The 21,950-nt window shown below is 43.1% G+C and overlaps 3 protein-coding genes across 4 annotated transcripts; 1 reads left to right on the top strand and 2 right to left on the bottom strand.

Annotated features, from left to right (window-relative positions):
- The first annotated feature begins 40 nt into the window (after window positions 1-40).
- Window positions 41-5,932, top strand: LOC146301500 (tumor necrosis factor receptor superfamily member 5). Of its 2 annotated transcripts, none has more exons than XM_084668762.1 (8): window positions 41-714; window positions 1,021-1,149; window positions 1,733-1,879; window positions 1,993-2,083; window positions 2,300-2,376; window positions 2,509-2,640; window positions 4,209-4,346; window positions 5,010-5,932. In XM_084668762.1, exons 1-8 carry the CDS (start codon window positions 642-644, stop codon window positions 5,186-5,188), a joined length of 966 nt encoding a protein of 321 aa, XP_084524888.1. In that variant the 5' UTR covers window positions 41-641; the 3' UTR covers window positions 5,189-5,932. The 2 variants fall into 2 exon arrangements, with proteins under 2 accessions (XP_084524888.1, XP_084524889.1); XM_084668763.1 differs by having other exon boundaries at window positions 49-714; window positions 2,527-2,640.
- rbp5 (retinol binding protein 1a, cellular) lies at window positions 5,587-8,766 on the bottom strand. The gene is made up of 4 exons (XM_084668764.1): window positions 8,180-8,766; window positions 7,573-7,757; window positions 7,009-7,110; window positions 5,587-6,045 (listed from the first exon to the last, which is right to left on the bottom strand). The coding sequence occupies exons 1-4, from the start codon at window positions 8,253-8,255 to the stop codon at window positions 5,992-5,994; spliced, it is 417 nt and encodes a 138-aa protein (XP_084524890.1). The 5' UTR covers window positions 8,256-8,766; the 3' UTR covers window positions 5,587-5,991.
- A 189-nt stretch (window positions 8,767-8,955) lies between these two features.
- On the bottom strand, window positions 8,956-21,296 carry ptpn6 (protein tyrosine phosphatase non-receptor type 6). The gene is made up of 16 exons (XM_084668761.1): window positions 21,037-21,296; window positions 20,600-20,624; window positions 18,837-18,959; window positions 18,330-18,524; window positions 16,035-16,224; window positions 15,036-15,152; window positions 14,821-14,946; window positions 13,868-13,964; window positions 13,603-13,682; window positions 13,249-13,392; window positions 12,970-13,101; window positions 12,536-12,690; window positions 11,732-11,799; window positions 11,339-11,490; window positions 10,825-10,889; window positions 8,956-9,460 (listed from the first exon to the last, which is right to left on the bottom strand). The coding sequence occupies exons 1-16, from the start codon at window positions 21,068-21,070 to the stop codon at window positions 9,358-9,360; spliced, it is 1,806 nt and encodes a 601-aa protein (XP_084524887.1). The 5' UTR covers window positions 21,071-21,296; the 3' UTR covers window positions 8,956-9,357.
- Window positions 21,297-21,950: the final 654 nt, after the last annotated feature.

Below are 21,950 nucleotides of genomic sequence, written 5' to 3'. Positions count from 1 at the left end.
TTTATTCATTGTAATATCTGAAGAATATCTGTGTCTCCACAGTTTGGGCTGAACGAAAGAACACTCCGAGCGGACTGAAGGTTCCACACAGACCCCGCCGGGCGGGCTACGGGGAAGAGGCGGAGGACAGACAGGAAGTGTCACATTGTCTTGTTTCCTGTTTCATATCACAAAACAAATCGTGAGAGCAACTGATCCAAAAAGTGAAACGCCATCCAATACAGACAGGCAAATGCTGAGAGGAGGGGGCCGGAAGGAAAGAGGGAGGAAGAGACGAGGTGAAGTCCGATGAGGGACAGAGGGGGTTTCCACTTGAAAAGCGTCAGGAGTTGGGTGACACACAGAAGGGGGCAGATCACTTCTCTGAAAGGAAGAACCGAGAGAACAGGATGACAGCAGAGTAAAGAAAAAACTGTGTTACCAGAGCAGACAGGAGAAATGCAAAAATTAAAGAATGGAATGTTTGCTTCAGATTGTGAGATGATAAGCTTATTAGCGTGGTAGGTGTATGAACATTGGTAGAGGAAGCAGACAAACCATTTGTAGAGGAGATTGAGATTGGAAAGAGATTGACAACATCGACAAGAACATCCTCAAAATCTCTCAGATCAGCGAGAAGATTATTCTCAAATGGACTAGAGATGGTTGGTAAACAAAAGTGCAAACCTGAGGAATATCTTTCTGAGGATAGGTGCTGTAACAAATGCCCAAAAGGTGAGACATTGCGGCTGTTTATTTTAATGACATGACAAAGTTGTTTAGTACATTATGTATACTTTCTCATCACAGAATCATTAATACTGTATTGAACATAGCTTGCGTTCTTTACTTTAACGATACCATCTTATTATTACAATCTTGTCAAATGAGGGTGCAAAAAGACCTACAGTAGGCTTCATGAAATACAGTTGGAGAGACCTTATACTGCTTATGCTCTGCGTTTGTTTTCATTCGCTCTCATCCTCTCATCGTCTCCTTCTCTATCTCCCATCTCTCCATATGTAATCTGTCATACCACAGGCCAGCATGTTGTTAGAGACTGCACACAGACTGAACAGACCCTGTGTGAAAGATGCAAACACAATGAGTATACCGCTGACTGGAACTACTCACATCAGTGTGTGCCATGTCGAGACCATTGCCATTCCAGTAAGTCCCATTTCCTCTTTGCGTTGTTTCCTCACTGCATTGTTCTCTGACCCTGGGTTATATTACAGTGATTGTTTTCCCAATCTTGCCTCCCTTTTTCATCCTCTACTCACAATCTCTGAAACCCGAAACACTCTCTTTCCATCTCTTTCTCTCTCTCTCTCTCTCTCTCTCTCTCTCTCCCTCTCTCCCTCTCCCTCTCCCTCTCCCTCTCCCTCTCCCTCTCCCTCTCCCTCTCCCTCTCCCTCTCCCTCTCCCCAAACACTCTCTTTCCATCTCCCTCCCTCTCTCTCTCTCTCTCTCTCTCTCTCTCTCTCTCTCTCTCCCTCTCCCCCCTCTCTCTCCCCAAACGCTCTCTCACCCCAAACACTCTCCCTCTCCCCTCTCTCTCTCCCTCTCCCCTCTCTCTCTCCCTCTCCCCTCTAACTATCTCTCTCTCCATCCCTCTGTATCTGTCTCTCCTTTTTTTTAAATCTCTGCCTCTTCCTCTCTCCCTCTCCTCATTTCCATGTCTTCTTCCTCCCTGCTCCCCCTTGTCTGCCATTGGTTCATGTCCCTCGCTCTGGCCCCTCCCCCCTCCCAGATAACAACATGAAAACGGCCACAGAGTGCCAGGCTGACCAGGACAGACAGTGTGAGTGCGTGTCTGGTTACTATTTCGTAGACAAACACAAGGCGCACTGCGCCACTGTGACCAAGTGCGACCCAGGTTCTGGGGTTAAAGTTAACGGTGAGTGTTCTAAGTAAGCACCAAATAATCGACCAGTACATCTGTAAGCTCCTTCACAGCAAAGACTAGGATAGATCTCACCCTGGGTGTAACCCTGCCTTTGTGACCACCAGCTACCACCGGAAATGACACCGTCTGTGCCCCCTGTCTGCCTGGGACCTTCAGCTCCACAAAGGATCTTTCTCCCTGCAAACCCCACTCCAAGTAAAACATTTGAGAATCCATTCTTTGTCAAATCGTAATTGAACAGAAACGACAAGCAATGCTGAGATGTGTTTGCACTGTGATGGACATGTTTCTTGGCAACCATCACCAGCGTACAGACCCCTGTCTTTAAGATATGAGAAAATGGAACCAACTTGTGAACAAATATTCATAATTTGGATTTATTTTTTCCACTATTTTCCATTTCTTCCGCAGTTGTGAGAAACTAGGACAGGAGTTGATATCTGCAGGAACTGATTCCAGTGATGCAGAGTGCCGTCCCATTATACCAAGTACGTCACAATCACTTCCTGTCACCTCATAGGTCAGGTTTCTAAAGAAACTATAACGTTCACGTTATGCTGCGACTACGTTTATAACTAAGTGCATTGGACGTGATCAGTTTGTTTGATGACATGAACTAGTCTCTGTCGCTCTGTCAGGTTGTTCCTGGATGTTACCTGCTGGCCTTTGGGCAGGGGTGGTGGTGACGTCAATCTTCGTCATTCTGTTCTGCGTTATCTATTGGAAGATGAAGCGCCAATCCTACCATACAGGTTGGTAGCTTACATGTGGCTCTACTGCACACTGACACACTTTTGTTTTGTTGTAGTTGGTTTGTTTTTGTTACTTTTGTGTGTTTTTGATGTGCTTTGTGCTGTACAACAAATTGCCTCTCGGCGGCCTAAACAGTCCCCAGGGGGTGTGGGGGATTTGCTGTCTGTGTGTCGTTACAGTACGCAGGTTGTGGTTTGGTGACTACTTCCAGTCAATGCAAGTCAGGACTTTCAGGCAAAGGCAGCATCTATTCATAGGGGGTCTCTGTGCGTGTCAGGAGTGTTGAAAGCACGCCATATAAAGGAAGCGTAGGTGGATGTCAGATGTAGAGCTTGTGGCGGAAGGAAACATGAAGTGTCTTGCGGGGGCTGGCGCTTCGCACTGCGTTTTTTACAGTTACAAGATCAAAGACACCGATGAGCTATGCCGGACGTTGTAGAAGCTAGGCTGAAAGTAGCTCCCAGTAGTTCACTTGTAATCCCTAATAATAAATTAAAGCCTACAGTTTGCAGACAAAACACTCAAGTAAATTGTTCGAAAAGATTAGCAGAGCAGGTATGCACGTAGACAGGGGCGCTAGGAATTTTTGGCTCAATGAAAAAATTGATCATTTCTATTATTTTTTCTATTTTTTGTGGCCCCTGTCAGTCAGAGGCCCTTGAATTGTCCTAACTTTCCCCCCTATACGGCGCCCCTGCAGAGAGAAAATTACCCCATGATGATATCAACTTTTGTAGAATATCTGTAATGTCAGTAATGCTACCACAAGTGTCGCTTAAGAAGTGACACTTGTGTCACTCTACTACCCTAAGAAGACAAATACTAAACGGAAATGATACAATATATGTATATTATTTATGGTTTGATCAGACATCTCTGTTCAGTTCTTGAATAAGATTGAAGAACATTTCTATGTTGTGTCAGGACTAAGATGCATGAGAGATGTTGCAAGCGCAACCACATCCTTTTCTTATTCACGCTTGACACATTTATTTGAACGAATGTGACGCACATACCAGATGTGGTTCTTACTGTACAAGGAAACAATTGGTGACTTGAAACAATATCAGTCACCTTTTGATTTATTTTTCATCTTAAACCACCGCAATTTCTGGTTAATAGACAATGAGTGAGGTTATGGAAATGCCCAGAGACAACCCTGTGATGCCAACTCCCAGATCTGACAGCATACACACTTCATGTGCATCATTTAACGGTAAAAAGCAATCCCACCCACCATGAGAGGGCAAGAAGGAGTTACAGAACAGCCTATTGTGGTAGACTTGACTTCCTTCACATCAGGATAAAGAAAAGTATTGGCAGCTATAGTCTTAAAAGGCAAAGCGAGAGGTATGTTATTCTGTATTTGAGATGTGACGTTGTTGCCGTGTCTTGTAACACAGGCTGTTCCTTGGCATCAATCATCGCAATATTTTTCAAACTGTGCTTGGCTGTCTGATGCACGTATCACATGCCCTTTTGGATAAAAGCGTCTGCTAAATTAATAAATGCAAATGTGAGATGTGCTGACTTGAGATGTGCTGACTTGTCCTTTCTTGTTTGACAGCAGTCTCCAGCCCCTGCCGCTTGACTGTGGAGCCAGGGGTCCTGACAGAGCCATTGTACTCATGCCCAGAGTTAGCTCAACACTGCCAGGAGACCTGTGATGGACAGAAAAGTCTGAAGACAGTTTTTGTCAACTCAGGTACTCATGAGATTCCATAAAACGAAAGAACTAGCCAGCCAAATGATAACATTGATGCCTTTAGATAGATACGATTGAATCAACGATCTGAGGACCAGTGTCATTGCTGGTCCTTACAATTACAGTAACCATTTTCGTTTTTAACCCTTGTGTTATCTTCGGGTCATTCTGACCCATCAGTCATTGTGACCCCCCGTCGTAATGCGACAACTTTACAGCATACAAAAACAAAGTGAAGCATTTTCTTTTAACCGTCTGGCTGTCTCAGACCCCCCACATCGCGAAGGTTAAAAGAAAATCCTTTTTATTTGTTTTTTTATTGGGTAAAGTTGTCTCAACACAATGATGGTTCGTTGTGAACCTTCGGGTCATGTGACTGGGTCATGTGACCCGAAGGCAGCACAAGGGTTAAAGTATGACAGCAAGGTATGAACTACTTAGCTCGGGTCCACCCTAACCTTGGCTGTGTGTGTCATTATCCACTGACGCGCTGAATCCTTTCCAAAGCTCATTAGTGAGTTCACACCATGGGGAAACAGATCCATCTTAGGGAAGTGTTAATGGGCTATGGTGATTTGCAGGGACTCTTTCTTCTTTATGTTCATCTCTGTATGGATGTCTGTCTAGCTGAGGCCCTCAACTCCCATCTCCTGTACCCCTCAGGGAAGTCTCCGGTGCTGAATCACTGCCATCAACATTGTAACATAGAAAGCGATGGCCCTTCAAGGACACCACTGCTGGATCGATCGGGCCAATCGGTGAATGACATGAACGGACATTCCACGATTTCCTTAGTCAGGATGACATCAGAGCCACAGGAGGACGAATGGGGCGGGACATAGATTTTGATTCAACGTTGACTAACGCTACCGGTATTGACATTGTCCCTAAACAAGCTGATAATATGAAACCCTGAACAGACACATAGACTCTCCCACACATTTATGTTGTCTATCACCCCCTGTTGGCAAGATGAAAGTTGCATTGCAGTACCGTATTTATAGTTACTCTAAAGTATTTATTTAATTGATGGCAACTTCTTACAAGTGTTTGTTCGTCTGTAGGAAGACAACAGCTTTTTGCCAAATCTTGTATTGCGTCAACTTCTTGCAATTGAAACTTGCGCAATATTGATTGGGTTATCTATCTAGATCATATTTAATGTGAGAAAGTGATGCACTGTTAGTGAAGATGAGTATACAATCAAATAGGAAAATAACTTAAACTTAGAAAACTATAATTGTTTTCTAGCATCGAGCAAGATATGGTTTATTTCAATGTATAGCTGGTGCACATCCAGTACAACAAGAAGACATTCACCATTGGAACCATTATAGTGCAATAGCAGTACATGCATTGGTCATGTTTATACACTGCATTCTGCTTTGTACCCATTGCTCTCACTCATCTGTTACACAAACGTACAATATTCTGAGTAGGTAACTACCTTTACATACGTGAAATAACATGTCAAGAAAAGTACTGTTTTTGATACACAAGATTTTAACTTGTAGGTCTTCAATTTAGTGTCATTCTGTCCAAGTTATGTTTGAAAATGATTATATTAAAAAACTATGGCACTTAGAGTACAAGACTGTATTTGAATGAGAAACATTAGAGTTTAATGTAACTGTTTCAAACCACTTCACTCAGCTTTCTTGAAGACTTGCTTGGCAATCACATCTTGAACTCTCATCTCCTGCAGAGGAGAAAACAAACAGGATTAGGACCCAGAGACAAGGGGTGTGTGTGTGTGTGTTTGTGAGAGAGAAAGAGAGAGAGGTGATTGACACAGACTTAGATGACATAGACACATCATGTACACATTCATCACAAAATGTAACGACATCACTCAACACAAGGCCTGTATTCAAAACACAACATGTTTCCCAGTTTCTCTCTCCTTCCTATTTTTTTCTTGACCCCATAATCCTGTCTGCCACCCTTTTAACGACTCATATCCCTCCCTCCCTCCCCCACTCACTGACCATTCTCCTGTTCCATGTTAGTCCTTACTCACCCACCTTGTGCAACTTGTAAAATCCACCCCTTGTTGCCTGATCCTCCATGGGATTTCTCAGCTAATTCTCTTTTCGAACTTGAACGTAGCACCAACAGGTTATTGCTTTGTCAAGCTACTCCATGACAAAGGTATTATGCATATTTGAGAGTTAAATCTTCAGGGGAACAATGCTGCCTGTTTGTTTCCAATCTTAATTGCGTTTAACCAGAGACAGAGGAGACAGGTTGTTTGTTGTATAAGACTTGTTTTCCCTCAGAACTAGTTCTTTATACAAGCAGTCGAGTTCTTTATACAAGCAGTGCTTTTCCCGTCTTTGTCCTCCTTCTTTAGGCCCCAATCCCCCCCACCACTTTTTTTTTCGACAGGCAGTAAAAAGGGAGGAAGAAAAAACGTCCCAACCTAATGATCCCCGAATGTAAGATTGCATAAACAAGCCCGTGAATAACCTCCTACGCTACTCTAGTATCATTTGCATATCCTCTTCTGCTTCCGAACGGAATGTTCCTCCTTTCCCCTCTTCCGCTGTTTGCCTGCCTCCAGCACCTCTCCACACCTCTCCCTGCATCCCTCCATCCCTGCATCCCTCCGTTCATCCCTCCATCCGTACATCTCTTCATCCCTTTATCCCTTCATCCTCACCAGATGCAGCATGTTGCCCTCCAGCCAGTGCGTCCATCCTCTCCCCTCTTTCTCTCCTTTCTGCACACACAACAGCTTGTCTCCTTGCCAGTCCACTGTAGTCTGCCAGTACAAAGCCAAGCAGTTAGTCCACAATAACATACGTCTGTTCTGAGAAACCCAAACCCACGTGAGGGTGGTTTTGACCCAAAGTCACAACAGGGGATTCTCTCAGAACATATTAGCCAGTAGTCACATACATTACATTTTACATTTAGTCATTTAGCAGACGCTCTTATCCAGAGCGACTTACAGTCGGTTGACTTTCCGGCAACCTTCTGATTACTAGCCCGACTCCCTCACCGCTCAGCCATCCCTACATACAGTATTTACACCCTTTTTTTTCTTGTCTACGCACGTTAACCACTGTACTTCTGACAAACAAAAAAACTTGTTTTACCAGTAAACGGAATTAGGTGTCATACATTATACATGATCTCTAACAGATGACAAAGGAACTTGAAAAACATGAGACCAGTAGCAATAAACTAAAAGCCTTTCACACACACACACACACACACACACCTGACAAACGCGTCCATCAACGGGACCCAGGTCCTCTGTGAAGGTCTGGCCCAGTTTGAAATCCATGTCAAAGTTCTTGAAGGTGGTGATGGTGCGGATCTTGACGTCCCCGGTCGCAAGATCGTGACTGATTTGTTTGGTGGGTTTCAGCAGACAAACAATCTTGCGCAAAGCAAAGTTGATATCTGGTGAAGAGAGGGGAGACACAAAATCAAAATTAATCAGTACATTGCCACAAGATTAATGAAGCGTCGCTAAGCCTTAACAGTGTGACCTTGTGTGCCTTGTGCGTTATCAAATTTTTCACATGTAATTTGAGTATCCGAGGTCATGTGCAGGTCAATCTGTCATTAAACGATGAAGCCATAGATGTGGCTTGAGGGTGTGGTTTGAGAGGGAATGAAAATGCCTCGTCTGGTATAATACTACGCTGTTCAGCCAACAGTACTGTCTGCACAAAATATGATACTGACTGCTACATGTAGAGATATGTACATAGAGAGATACTGTAGCAACCCCTCAGATTTTTTAAATTTGTTTCACATTAAATTGATATTATGTTGCAAAGTTGTCTTACAATTGTACCTAAAAACTTGAGTCATCTTACCTAAAGCTGCAAGGTAAGAGTCCATGTTTTCTTGAGAAACCAAATGAAACGTCCCGGTGTAATTTGGTTTAGTCATTTTTCGCTTATCAAATTACAGTAAATTACTATAATAATAAAATTATATACCCCCTTTTCGTCTCTCTACGACTAATCGTTTAGTCTATGCCACTGAACCAGTTATTATTGAAATCGCTGAAGCGCTACTGCATTTTTATTTTAATAGCACCTATGCAACTTTGTATTTCGGTCTTCAACGGTACTTCCACGAAATGCTTCGAATTTGCAGCGTCCACTCTACTCAGATTCCTGTGTTCTGCGGTCGCACGTTGCACAACCTTTATAAGTTTCCTATTTGCTGTCCTCTCTGAGAGAAATCAGTTTAACTCCTCCCTGGTCAATCCCAAAGGGCTTTTATGCAAACGTTTCTAAATTAATCCTCTTCTCAGCTTGGGAACGTCGACGGTGCCCTTTCCGCGTTAATTAATAGGCATTCCCTTTCTACCCTGTCGGTTTATACTTCCTTTTGTTGAACCGGCTACTTTGTAGCCCCATGTAGAGAAGGAGAGGGGGAGGAGAAGGAAGGTTCATTCATCTCGCCAAATGTTTTCCTCTCGCTCAGCGTGGTTAGAGGCTTGTTGTCGACTTTGTTACGCGCATGCATTGATCAACACACAATGTCCATCTTAATATTATAATATTACACTACAAGTGATATCTTATTAAATGTAAATTACAAAATAGGAACAATACAGAGAGAAAGTTAGAAAAATACGGGATTATTTTCTCCTCAAGTCTTTAATGTCACTAAAATCTCAATTTACATAAAAACATTTCCATAAAGCATTTACCGTTTTTATTGAATCTACATTATATAGGGTACACACGTTTTAATGTTAAATCACCATAACTGTATTCTAAATATATATATATATAAAAAATGTTGAACCCTGAACTAACAAAAGTTTAGAAAAATATCAAATTCAATGTAGAACGATCATTGGTGGAAACCAATCAGAAGGTTGCCGGTTCGATTCCCGGCCAAGCAAAATGACTTGTGTCCTTGGGCAAAGCACTTCACCCTACTTGCCTCGGGGGAATGTCCATGTACTTACTGCAAGTCGCTCTGGATAAGAGTGTCTGCTAAATGACTAAATTTAAATGACTCTTAATTTTCAGTTCTATCTCTTCCTTACTGAACCACTTTTTTTGTCCTCAGACTTTTGCTTCTTCACGTCTTTCTTCCCTTTTACTGTCGAATTTTCATACACCTCCTCCTTGTTTCTGAAAGACAAGAGAACAGGGACAGTTAAACACCAGTTGAGGGGACAGTTAAAACACCTGTTGTGTACCAGTTTGTTTATCTGAGAGCTTGTGTACTCAGATCCATTAGAAAGAGAGAGTACAGTCCGGTAATTAGATGGATCTACCAAACATGAACCAATGACAAGCCGTCCAACTCCCAGAGGGCAGCATGCCATTTATGTTGGGCTGTGCCAACTTCACACTGTGTTGACCTGTGTTCGACACCCAGTTTAAATGACACGATGCCCAGGGGAGAGCTGGGCTTTCAGTCGGTGTGTGTTTCTGTGAGCGGGTATGACATCATGGCATGGAGTCAATGTCTGCGGGGAATCAGAAGTGAAACGTGATCTAGCATTACAAAACGACAGTTTCATTCTACAACCTACACAGACCGTGATACCTCTACATGTTGTGACTGCATGTGCTTGTCGGCAAGTGAATGTTCAAGGGTTGTCAGTGTTTACCCTACCATTATAATTGGGGGGGGGGCCCTACCCCCCCATCGGCACCCCCCCTATCCTCCCTGGAAGGTCAAGTTAATTTTGTAAAATGTTTTAAATTTTTTTCATATAGCGCCAGATCACAAAATAAGTCATTTAAGGTTACCTTTCCTATAAAACAGGTCTATAGCTTGCTCTTTTATTAAACAAAGTAAATGGCCTTATGTTATTTATTTTATTTACCCCCCCCCCCCTGTAAACCAAGGGGAAACACCGGTTGTCTTTTGTAATTGATTAATTCCACCCTCAGCCAGCAGGTACAGTAGGGCCAATTGTATTACCTCCACTGCTTACACAAACATGCCCATTATTCATGACAATAAAGGGTTGTGGAGAGTGGATGGAGCAGCAGAGTTAGCCACTAACAATGGTCCCATTTTCCGGGAGGCTTACAGTCATTAGGGCTTGAGAGATTGTAGGGCTTGTAAGAGTTGTCCACTTCTTTCTCAGAAATTCCCCTCTGTCCGAATCAAGACAACTTGCACAACTCTGCCTGTCCTCAGAGCCTCCCTTATATAAGCTGTGGACTGTGACTGAGGGAACCTTGACCCGAGAGGGAAGTGGGGATGTGTACAGAACTGTTGGCTTCCTTTGGAATCAGGTGTGTAACAGACGTGGTCTTGCAAGTTCCGTCAGAGGTATACAGGCAACCGTCCGCTCCCACCGGGAGTCGAACTCACCACCTCTGACTTCCCAAGCGCCACCACTACCAACTACGCCAACGAAAAGCTAGCAATTTGCTGACGCGGGTGGCCTGTTACATACTTGAGGAGTGAGTTTCACCACACACCGGCTACAGGTGCATACATAACTGCATCCACACATGTACATGTAAACACTCACTTTGAGACTTTTCGACTTGCTATCTGATGCATGGGCCTCAGGTTTCCATATTCTGGTTCAGTTTCCTGGAATGGATGGAAAGAAGATTAGGTGGATGAGTCACATGCACAATGAGGTCCTGGTGTGTGCCTCGACATTGTGTGTAGTGTCTCGCTCTTTTTTCTGTTTCAATGTTCACGTTTCACAACGCAGCAACTGATTAGGACCGTTCCTGCAGAGGTAGACCTCGATCAGCACAGCCGAAACCCATGGAAACAACACTGACTAGATCATTGACCTATGAACCTGGACACTTCTCTCCTTCCAGATCTTGTTTTTCTGCCTCGTCTGTTTTTCCGTAACATAGCTAACATAGATAGCTTTACACACACACACACACTCCCGGCACCAACCTGCCCACACACACACACACACATTTCTCTGTCTGTCCCCTACATCTCATGTTGTTCCCCAACTCCTCCCCCTCCTGTCTTCCACCCTTCCCTCCCTTCTCCTCCACCTCTCCCTGCCCCACCTTGGACGCCTGAAGCTTGGCCTTTTCAGCATCTATGTAGTAGGAGACGGCGTGGTAGATGAACTTGTACTGGGCCTCAGTCTGCACCATGCCAGAACGCTGCTCACGCACCATCTGAATGCTCTTCTGGATATCAATATCACAGTCCAGACCTGCAGAGAGAGAGAGAGAGAGAGAGACACAGAGAGAGAGAAAGAGAGAGAGAGAGAGAGAGAGAGAGAGAAAGAGAAGAGAGAGAGAGAGAGAGAGAGAGAGAGAGAGAGAGAGAGAGAGAGAGAGAGAGAGAGAGAGAGAGAGAGAAACAGAGATGGTGGATAAGAAGAGATAACTGAGGAATAAATCGGGAGATTAATGGCTGTTTAAAAGAAGAAAATGGTATCAACTGGAACTCACCTTTAGTGTCAATGGTCTTGATAATCATGTCAACCACCACAAAAGTTCCCGTCCGACCAATTCCAGCACTGAACAAAGACGGAAGAAAACATGGTCAGGTTATGTTGTGATTGTTCTGAAACACACAAGTCTTGCAAAGTCGTCTTTCTTTTGCCCTCTCTGTTACCTAATCTCCTCTAAATATTCCCAACACACCATACTCCCCCTCACCTAATGTAATGCTTCATCATCTATGCACTATGGGATTGTTTCTAACAATATGAGCAAATAAAACACAAAGAATTAGGTGTCATAGCACAAACTCTCGTAGCGGACTGGATGGGTACTATTTTGCTACTAAGGGGTTGCCATCTGAATGTAGTTGTGTTTGTGGTTTAGCTGTATTTTGAAAACATAGTAAACACAGTAACACAGAAAGCATTTTGCACACAAAATAGTCACATGACCATCTTAAAAATTGCACAAGTAACCTCGCTATTCTTGATTAAAAAGGGTGAAAAATTCCTATAGGATAAACTATCGGTTGACTCAAAGTCCACTAATCTTAATCCTAAACAACAAGAAAAATCTTAATCTTAAAATGTCTTCAAATTCAACACTAATTTAGGAGAAGACTAAATCTTTCACTTCAACTGCTCTAGCATATCTAGTGATCAATACTATACTTCGGTGGAAGTCACTGTCTCAAAACCCCAGTTTGAGGAACGTGTTGCGTACATTCTGTACTATCGCAGCTGTGTGTCATCACAGTCTCCCCCTCCCCGGCCCCCTGTACCCCCATTGGCTGAGCCAGCTGTTCGTCACCTGCAATGGATGATCATTGGTCCGGCACCAGGGAATTCTTCCTGCTTGCTGTTAACCTCGGAGAGGAAACTGAGCACACAGCCCGGCTCCTCTGGGACGCCGTGGTCGGGCCAGCTCAGGTACTGGTAGTGCCAGATGGTCCGGGGTGAACCCGACTGAGACAGAGAGTTCATTCATCAAGGGTTGTTTCACTTGCCTAAATACGGCCATGTAATTTTATGACAATGACACGGTTGGCAAACCGTAAGACGTCATTCACAACCAAAAAGCATTTCTGTGACGAAAACGAAAGAAACCACGAGGAGACACTTTTATCCACATGAGATGTCTCTCTGTGCTTGGGTGTGAGAACTGGTGCGCACGCACACACGAGTGTGTGTGTGTGTGTGTGTGTGTGTGTATGTACATGAGCGTACATTCCTGTGTGTAGGTACCTGGTCTAGAGGTGAGATCTCCAGGATGCGGATCTTGTAGTCGCTGGCATCTCTCTCTGACGTGGACGTCACCACATACCTCCCTACCTCCTTCGAGCTCTGAAGCTCAGGCCAGTAGGGGACACATTTATTCTGCGCACGATAGGGGAGAGGAGAGAGTGTGTCACAACAGGAAGTGACATCTCTCTTCTGTCTTTCTCCTTCTCACACCGTGTGGATGGTGACGATTCGTTGGGTTGAAACGAGGCGTGTTTAGGGGGAGGCGTCGCAGTCACTGACCCGACCCTTCTCGACCTCCCTCGTCGTCATGACGATCACCGTCGTCTTTTCCTGCCACACCATCTGCCAGAAATCGTTGACGGTTGATGCGAGACAGCCCTGGGTGGCGATGTATACCGTCTGGTCCTGCTCCCGCAGGGTGTTCTGCACACACACACACACACACACAGACACACACACACACAGACACACACACAGACACACACACAGACACACGCACACAGACAGACAGTGGCCCCGGCACATGTTACAGTTGAAGATCAAGACCATCACACTGAGACAATATGACATCTGAAACAACAAAGATGCAGTGGAAATGTGTGGCATAGAGTGAGTGTAGCTTCGTGTGTTTACCTTAACATAGTTGGCGTTGATGTAGTCTGAGCCAACAACATTGGGATCTCCCCCTTCCAAGATGACCCTGCTCTCATTGACTGATCAAGGGCATGGAGGGAGGAAGGGACGGAGGGATGAGAGAGGGGCGGAGAAGTCGTATGTCCAAGAGGTCGAACAAGAAGAGAAAACTGTGACTGCGGTTACTTATTGATTTTAGCGTTACCGCAGTAACCCAGAGTGAGATCAGATGAGAGAAAGAACTGGAATTAGAAGAGGTTCTTACAGGGAAGAATGTTCTTGTATCTGTTTTTGCTTTTGTTTTCTGGCCTCATTCCTTCTTCCCTGCTCTTCTTTAGCTTTGCCTCCAACTTTTGTAGGGCCTAAAATAAAGAGAAAGAAAAACAGGAAGGGCAACCAGGATTTGATGCTTGCTATTCCGTTTCTGACCACATGGGGACAGCATAACAGTGAGTCTTGAGGTAAGGGGAAATGCCACCTAACTGTACATGTTAATTTAGCAATACAATACAAATAGTCTACAGCTGTTAAGGAAGAAAACGACCTGCAAACTAAGCCTCTATGACATTTTCTGTGGTTTCATTTGACAACATTGCAGTCCTGTGAGGAGTTTTATCAAAACCACATTCACAAGATTGATAGCACAGGAAGTTGCTGTCATCTTGACAAGGGCACATTGGCCATGTGGGCAATCTGGACACGTGCCCAGGGCCCTTAGGCCATGATAGGACAATTATTATTTTTGTTTGAAATGTTTTTTTGGGCTACATACAAACAGTCTACACAAGGCTTGCTTGACCCTTGATAATTATCCAATCGGAATCAAATCAAAGTTGTAAAAAAAAAAAAAAAAGATATCAGTCCCCAGGGGGCATTTGGGGTTCTAATCTGGCATGTTGGATATTTAATCTTTTTCAATTCATTCTCCCCTGTGACCCTAAATCAAGTGAAATTAGAAGTGCGTTATGACTCTTGTTGTTACAACTGAGGAAAGCTTACCAACAAGAACACGACCATGTGACCTTTTAAGTGGTGAGCTGGGCTCATTTCGAAACATGATCAGTTTCCAACCACAAATGAACATGCTAGCATGTATGCATGTTTGCGTAAAAAAAATAATGCCCAAGACTTTTGCAAAGCACTGTGTACAAACGTAAAAAAAAAAAAAAAGATTTTAATTAAAAAATAATTTTTTAAAAAGTGTGAAAGAAAACGTACGTCAAACTCCTCCCAGAATCCAGCCTTGCTCTTCTTCTCTCCCTCATCCGGGTTCTCAGCCGTCTGATCCAACAGCTTCACCCTCCTGTCGATGTCGGCCGCGTTCACGCGCGTGGAGTAGTATGGCTAGGAGAGGATCCAATCCACCATCAATAAAAATGATACGGATAACGATTGTCCTGTGTGGGATTTGAACCCAGTATGAGTTCTCATACCTGTTTGAGGTAAACCCAGTTTCCAGAGATCTCCTCGATGCCCTTGCGTTTGTAATGCTCCACAAGATCAGCCAGGGTGTCGAATATCTCGGAGCCCCCCATGGTGTACCTGTCATTCTGGATACACCGACACACACACACCAAACACTTCTCATCAAATTCTGTGTCGGAAGAATAAACGTTATCAGACACACAATAAACCACTTCAGTTTCACGAAGACCATTAGCAATTGGTCCTTAGATAACATCTTGTGAAACTCAACTAGCTGCAAACATTAGACACTATAGACAGGAAAGACAGACATGTTTGGTGATCATTTGTTTGGTGTGACACTATCATGTGAATAGTACCTGGATTAGCTGTGGGGAGGGGGGGGGGGGAATCACGAGACAAATATTATCTACACTAATCTGATGTAATCATGTTCAGCTGGCCACACAGTCTGTCACTGTAGTTAACAGTCCCAAACCTTGTCCTTGTGGGGGCTTGTGCAAGGCCTTATTAACTCCCCCTGTAATCCACGGTTAAACAAAGAAACTCATTCACAAAGGACTGCTGAGAAGTACTGAACATGAAACAAACCGCAACTTAAAATAACTAGCTGAGCCCGCTGACACAGATAGGCCCATCGTCTATGAAAACGAGACCAACGGCAAAACACGCCATCACTTAACAGCTCATCGATCTGAGTAAGACATTTGCATTCTGAACAACCTGCAATTTCACTTGTTAAAGGAAGTAGCTTCAGGGATACATATCGTGTGTGTGAAAATACGTTTGACCCTGTATATGATCTGTATATTATTATTATTGGCACAAACATTTAAGGGAAGCTGGACTTCATCTTGTTTCATAATAAGATGTGTGCATGTTTGGGAATGTCCACTAAAATGGTGACACACAACTCAAGGGTGATGCTAGGTTCACATTTCTCCATGACTTTCGGGAGTCCACACACACACACGCGCGCGCACACAGTCCAAGACAGAAGCTTGCACCTGGCACATGAGCTTGATGTGGGACACCCTTCTCCCTCCGTTGACCGTTTTGCTTTTCTCCTCCGTCAGAACGGACAGGACAAAGTCTCCCGGCTTGGACAGAGACTCGCGCACCAAAAATGTCCCCGGCTCGTCCCGTTCCCATAGAAACTTCTCCGCGTTAGAGCCTGACAGGTGTCCATGGAACCACCTAGAACGTGACAGATACACACGTTACGGTCGGAATCAATGAAGCACAAACGACAGTCAGCAAAATCTTCAACACAGAGTACAAGTTGGGCCAGAGAAACGCATTCTACAAAGCTACATTACAAAACCACGCTGTGCAGCACACATACAGTCATGCAGACGTTAACATTTATCAATTTAGCACATAGAATGGTTGATAAACGGAGCGCAGCAGATGTTTACGGACTAGACGTTTTACAAGTATCACAGAGGTTCATGCCGAGGAACAGACTGTGCTAAAAGACATACATTCCATTCAATATGTCAAAGGTTCACAACTTTAATGTCTGATTTGAATAGTTGTCAACGTTGAAATTGAAAGCACTGAATGTAGTAAATTATGTCATGTTATTTTAAGAATGACCAATATAGACTATTGATAGTGCAACTGAGGTATTAATGTCTCCTGTAAGTACAGTAGAGATGCGTGTGCGTGCGTGTTGTTGCGGGTGAGCTTCTACTTGGAAGCCTGTTGCAGTGTTGTTTTAAATTTAGGTGCACTTCTCAATTTCTTCATCCGAACTTCCTGCATTGCGGTCGGAAAAATTTCTGATGACAAGATTTCTTGGCTCTAGACAACATGCGTATTTATAACCTAAGCCCCCAGCTACAACCACCCCCCACCACCACCACCACACAAACACACACACAGACACACATCTCACGATACACTTTTCTCTCCCTCTCTTTCACACACGGTTTCCTTTTGACTTCACCCTTGGTCAGGCTGGTCACCATGTCATGCACACGGGTTAATCAAGTGGTCATACGGATAGGATATGCAATATGCATAATTGCTTGATTGACCTTGTAGTTTAGGAAGAAAAATAAAAATCATTGTACTTTGAGTTTCAAAATGCTGCACTAGCCATGACAGGCATCAACACACAGAATGACACACGACAGTACACACAAACTTTATCCATGGAAGCATCAAGGACATAATATCAAATAGGAAATCTGAACTTTAAACCTCCCAACCACAGAATTAAACTGACTTCTGTTGAAGTACCTCTAATATGCTTATCTTGATATCTCTGTACAGTAAACATGCTCTCTCTTTTGTTAATACTGACTAGAGAACACCCTCCTTTTTGTACACTCCGGAGCATGGACTGTCCACAGATAAACGAAAATTGATTTAGAAGAAGTGAAAGAAGGAGAGATCCGGAGAACTGAGAGAGAGAGAAAGAGAGAGAGAGAGAAAGAGAGAGAGAGAGAGAGAGAGAGAGAGAGGGGATGGTGGAGGACTGCAAGAGAGGAAGGCGAAGGGTCTGGTCACTGCTTTCAGATGTGTCAAAACTTCAAGTTTCCAACCGCAGCATTTAGGGGAAGTTAAACAACTGACATGGAGGGGGGGGGGGGGGGGGGAGAGGGTACAACAGAGTGATTTACACACAAACACGCACACAGTGATAAACACTTCAACCATCAGCCCAAAATAACCGTAAATATGCATTTAGAAGCATTCTCATGCCTACAAAGGATAGTTTTCTAATCTCATGATAGAACACGGTTTGTGACGATACATGAAACATAAATAGGGCCTTTGGTTCTGCGGCACCTAGGCTGTGGAACACCTTCCCTGACCATCTTGGGGCCCCTCAGATGACATATGTTTGGAAAGGAAACCTAAAAGCATATCTTAAAAAAAAAAGAGCTTTTCACTAAATGTGTTTTATAGGTTTTGCTTTAAATTATTTATTGACCTTAATCTTTTTAATGTTATTTATTATTATTAAACTTTGATTATCCAGATAAACAGACAGATAAACAGACAGACAGAGACTTGTGGGTAAAAAATCAACACTGGGTGTTTACTTGTGTTTGACACACACGCAGAAACAGATACACAGAGATGCAGAAAAAAACGTCCATCTCGTAGTTCCAGAGAACCATGTAAAGGTGACAGATGAAACATACAGTCACCCCTGAAATGAAACCTTTGGAAGCAAGGTAGCACACCTACGAATGCTCCGGGCTAGTTTAAACAGTTAGAGACAGGCTGGAAGTTGCCATTTTGGAACCCATTATTTCAGTTAGTTTGCTCAACGACAACATACATACCTTTCTGTGGTGGGGTCGGAGCAGTTGAGGGGGTATTTGAGCTCGATGAGGGTCCCATCCCTATCCTGTAGGACACCCACATCTGCAGTGTAATACTCCACAAGTTCAGACAGCGAGGCAAACTTCTCCCCTCCGTACAAGTCATAGTAGTCGCCCGTGTTCTGGATACGAATGTGGGTCACCAAATCTCCCACTCTGCAGAACAAGGGACAGAGAAGGTGACAGATGAAAAGAGTCATTAAATGCTGTTTGAAAACGTTATTAATGCCAGGAGATTATTGCAACAAAAAAAAAAAATCCACATTTATCAGTGTGCTAAGGACCGGCTGTTTTGTGTGTTCCTTCCCAAGGTAACAGACACACCAATAAGAGGAAGAGACAGATGAATTTAAGAAGGGGAGATAAAAAATGTCAAAGCAGAAAACAAAGCGTGACACCTGAAAAACACGGCTAAATAGTTAATGAAGAATGAAAGAATGGATGGATGGAATACATCCCTGCATCTACCTGACAGAGAGAGAGAAATCCCCAGGATTCTTCTTACTGGGTCGGGCCAGGAAGCTGCCATGGGAACCCTTCGTCTTGAGCAGGTTCTCCGCTTCCAGGCCTGATACATCTCTGTGGAACCACCTGGAGAAGCACACACACACACCTGTGATCACACTTGGCATCCATCCACCACCTATTTTGCCCTATGCTGCCCAATTCATATCATTTTGTATCTTATCTTGTACTTTATATTCTATATTTTTGTATCTATTTTATAGCTCATTCTTTAGCTCTTTAGTACATTGTTTAGCCTTTTAGTATATTGTTTATCTTAGTATTAGAAACAATCTTATTTATACGTTTTCTATTTTATTTATTTTTTTAATCTATAGGTTTATTGTATGCACCTTCCTGCCACAGTAAATTCTGTGTTTGTTTAAACTTACATGGCAATAAAAACACATTCTGATTCAGATGCACACAAAGACACAAAGCAGTAAGGTGGGTTTCTGTTGAAAAACCCAAAAACTGACAGAGAAACAGTGAATGCGGAGAACATGCCTGGATTACGCCTCTGTAGACAAACATACCTGCACAAATACGTGATGCACACTCAAACACGCTGTTTTAAGTATGTTCAGTCTGGCTCTGCAGCAGTAATAACTACTTTTACATCATGATTAGTTGTTAAACCCTCCCGCCAAGCAACACAGAACACCAACAGATACAGTATAAGAGAGATTATTCTGAGATTGGGAGTTTTTCCACCAATAGCAATACTGGACGGATATGGATGGATGGAAGGCTATATTTTAAGATTTACTTTTAAAAAGTTGCATTGTGAGGGAAAAAAATCAATTTTGAGTACAATCTGTTTGATGCATGTCTGTGGAACAGATTCAAATTACTAGAGGGCAGATATAGAAGGTGAAGCTCAGGGCCTATGTCTATATGTTTTACAGCGTTAAACTTTATGGTTAAAATCCTTTCAAATGTAAAAATATTGATGTAGCGCAGGTCCTGCAGCGTACGTGGTTAAGATACAAGGACCTGTAAGAACTCCACTGCATATCGGCTCAGGCTTTATATCTACGGTGACATCGACTTGACATGGGCCGTATATTGACACGCTGTCAAGACAATGAAAGGAGAGTATGATCTAATATGTAATGGGAAAGCAGAGGAGGAAACTGGTCATTCGTTTTAAGACCATCCTGAATCGTTGACATTAGCTCAGTGACAGTGACCCCGAAAAATGCTTAATCTTATTCTCATGTGGGGGGGTCAGGTGGCTGAGCGGTTAGGGAGTCGGGCTGTTAATCAGAAGGTTGTTGGTTCGATTCCCGGCCATGCCAAACGACGCTGTGTCCTTGGGCAAGGCACTTCACCCTACTTGTCTCCGGGGAATGTCCCTGTACTTACTGTAAATTGCTCTGGATAACGGCGTCTGCTAAATGACTAAATGTAAATTTATTTTTCTGTGATAAATAGTAATATTTTAGTAGCTATATCACCAATATAGCATATTGTATGACATACTGCCAATCAACGATTTAAATGATGACACATCTACAATAAATATACTTGGAAGAATTAGTATTTACTGTCTGCTTTTCAAAATGTGAATGAAGAAAAACACAAAAGACAGCACATCAGAATTTGTCGCTTTCTTGTCTCCGTTAGAAAAGGAGAAGGAAGCAGGAAAAGAAACAGAAGTTTGAGGACTGCAGCTGCAGTTGGGCAACTGAGAGAGAAACAGCCGAGAGAAAAACACAACTTACCGAACCATTTTCACCTTCAGACCTTCTGGGATGAGAGGATAGACAATAGGAGAATGAGCTATGATTCCAGTGCGAGCACAAAATCAGAAAGAAAACAAGACAGCTACTTTCCTGCAACAGATACCTAACAGTCAACCTATCCATTTTCTCTGGTGAAGACTTCAATGTCTCACAGCAATTGACGTAATGAAACTTCCTCTTTAAAAAATATTCATACCGTAACTTTTAATTATCATACTTTCCTGTCTATTATTCTCATCCTTTCGTCTTTAACGTTTCGCCACTCTTCAGCCCTCTCACTTTCCACGCCATAATTACAGTCTACCCTCCTGACACAGTCCTTTCTTCCTCTTTCTCTCCCACGCACCTGTCTATCCAACCCTCTTTTTCCCCGCTATCTGTAACAATGCACTAGAAAGGTAAGGAAACACTCTTACTGTTTACCAGCTCCTTCTGAAAGCAAATGATCATTCCGCTTACGGCATCTTTAAGTCTCGCACCACTGTCCCTCCCCTCATTTCTCTCTCGTTCTATCACTTCTTCCTTCCTTTTTGCGGCTTCTTTCACAAAATAGTGAAAGCAAGACACGCGAGAACTATTATAGCTGACAGGCCGGAATTCCTGTATAAGTAGATATATTTAAAACAAAAAAACACACATCAACAACTCGCCTTAAATAAATTACCTGTGACTTAAGGTCTCTCTCTCCCTCTCTTTCTCTCCCTACCTCTCTCTGGTGGTAAAGGATCTTTTCTGCTTTGTACTTCCAGTCCGTTCACACACCTGTTCCTCAATGAATAAAGAAAAAGAGAAATGTCAACAAAGGCACTGTACATTTCTGACACAATAACAGGAAGGAATACAAAATCACTTTTTTTTTTTTTTACTTAGTTTCCAACCACTTTGCTCATGATCACTTATTAATTTTACCTTTGTCTTATCTGTCCTCTCCTCTAATCAACCTGTTCTCTACTTCTCCTCTAGTTCACTGTCTGCTTTCTGTGGCTTGGTGTGTGTGTTTGGTGGGAGAGAGTGAGAGATCATAAGGCTCAAAGGTCAAATTTACTGTACACTTCCTTATTTGTAATGTAACCTTCCACCTTTGACACTGTATGTGCCAGTCACTGATCAAGATGACTACCACCACCACTACCACCACCATCATTCCCCCAAAAGTTATAAAACTAAATATTAAGCATTGAAACAGAACACACAAACACATTACTCAATGCAGGAAATATGCACAATACAGGAAATATCCACAATACAGTATATGTGAATGAATGAGAAACAGAAAATACTAAGATATTTCTGAGCAGGTCGGCTGGATACAGTGGTTGTACTTGCTGAC

The sequence above is a fragment of the Hypomesus nipponensis genome, chromosome 2 (assembly GCF_054491055.1).
Source record: "Hypomesus nipponensis isolate SF chromosome 2, ASM5449105v1, whole genome shotgun sequence".
Lineage (NCBI taxonomy): Eukaryota > Metazoa > Chordata > Actinopteri > Osmeriformes > Osmeridae > Hypomesus > Hypomesus nipponensis.
Note: the sequence above shows the minus strand (reverse complement) of the source record. Positions and strands in the feature narration are given on the sequence as shown.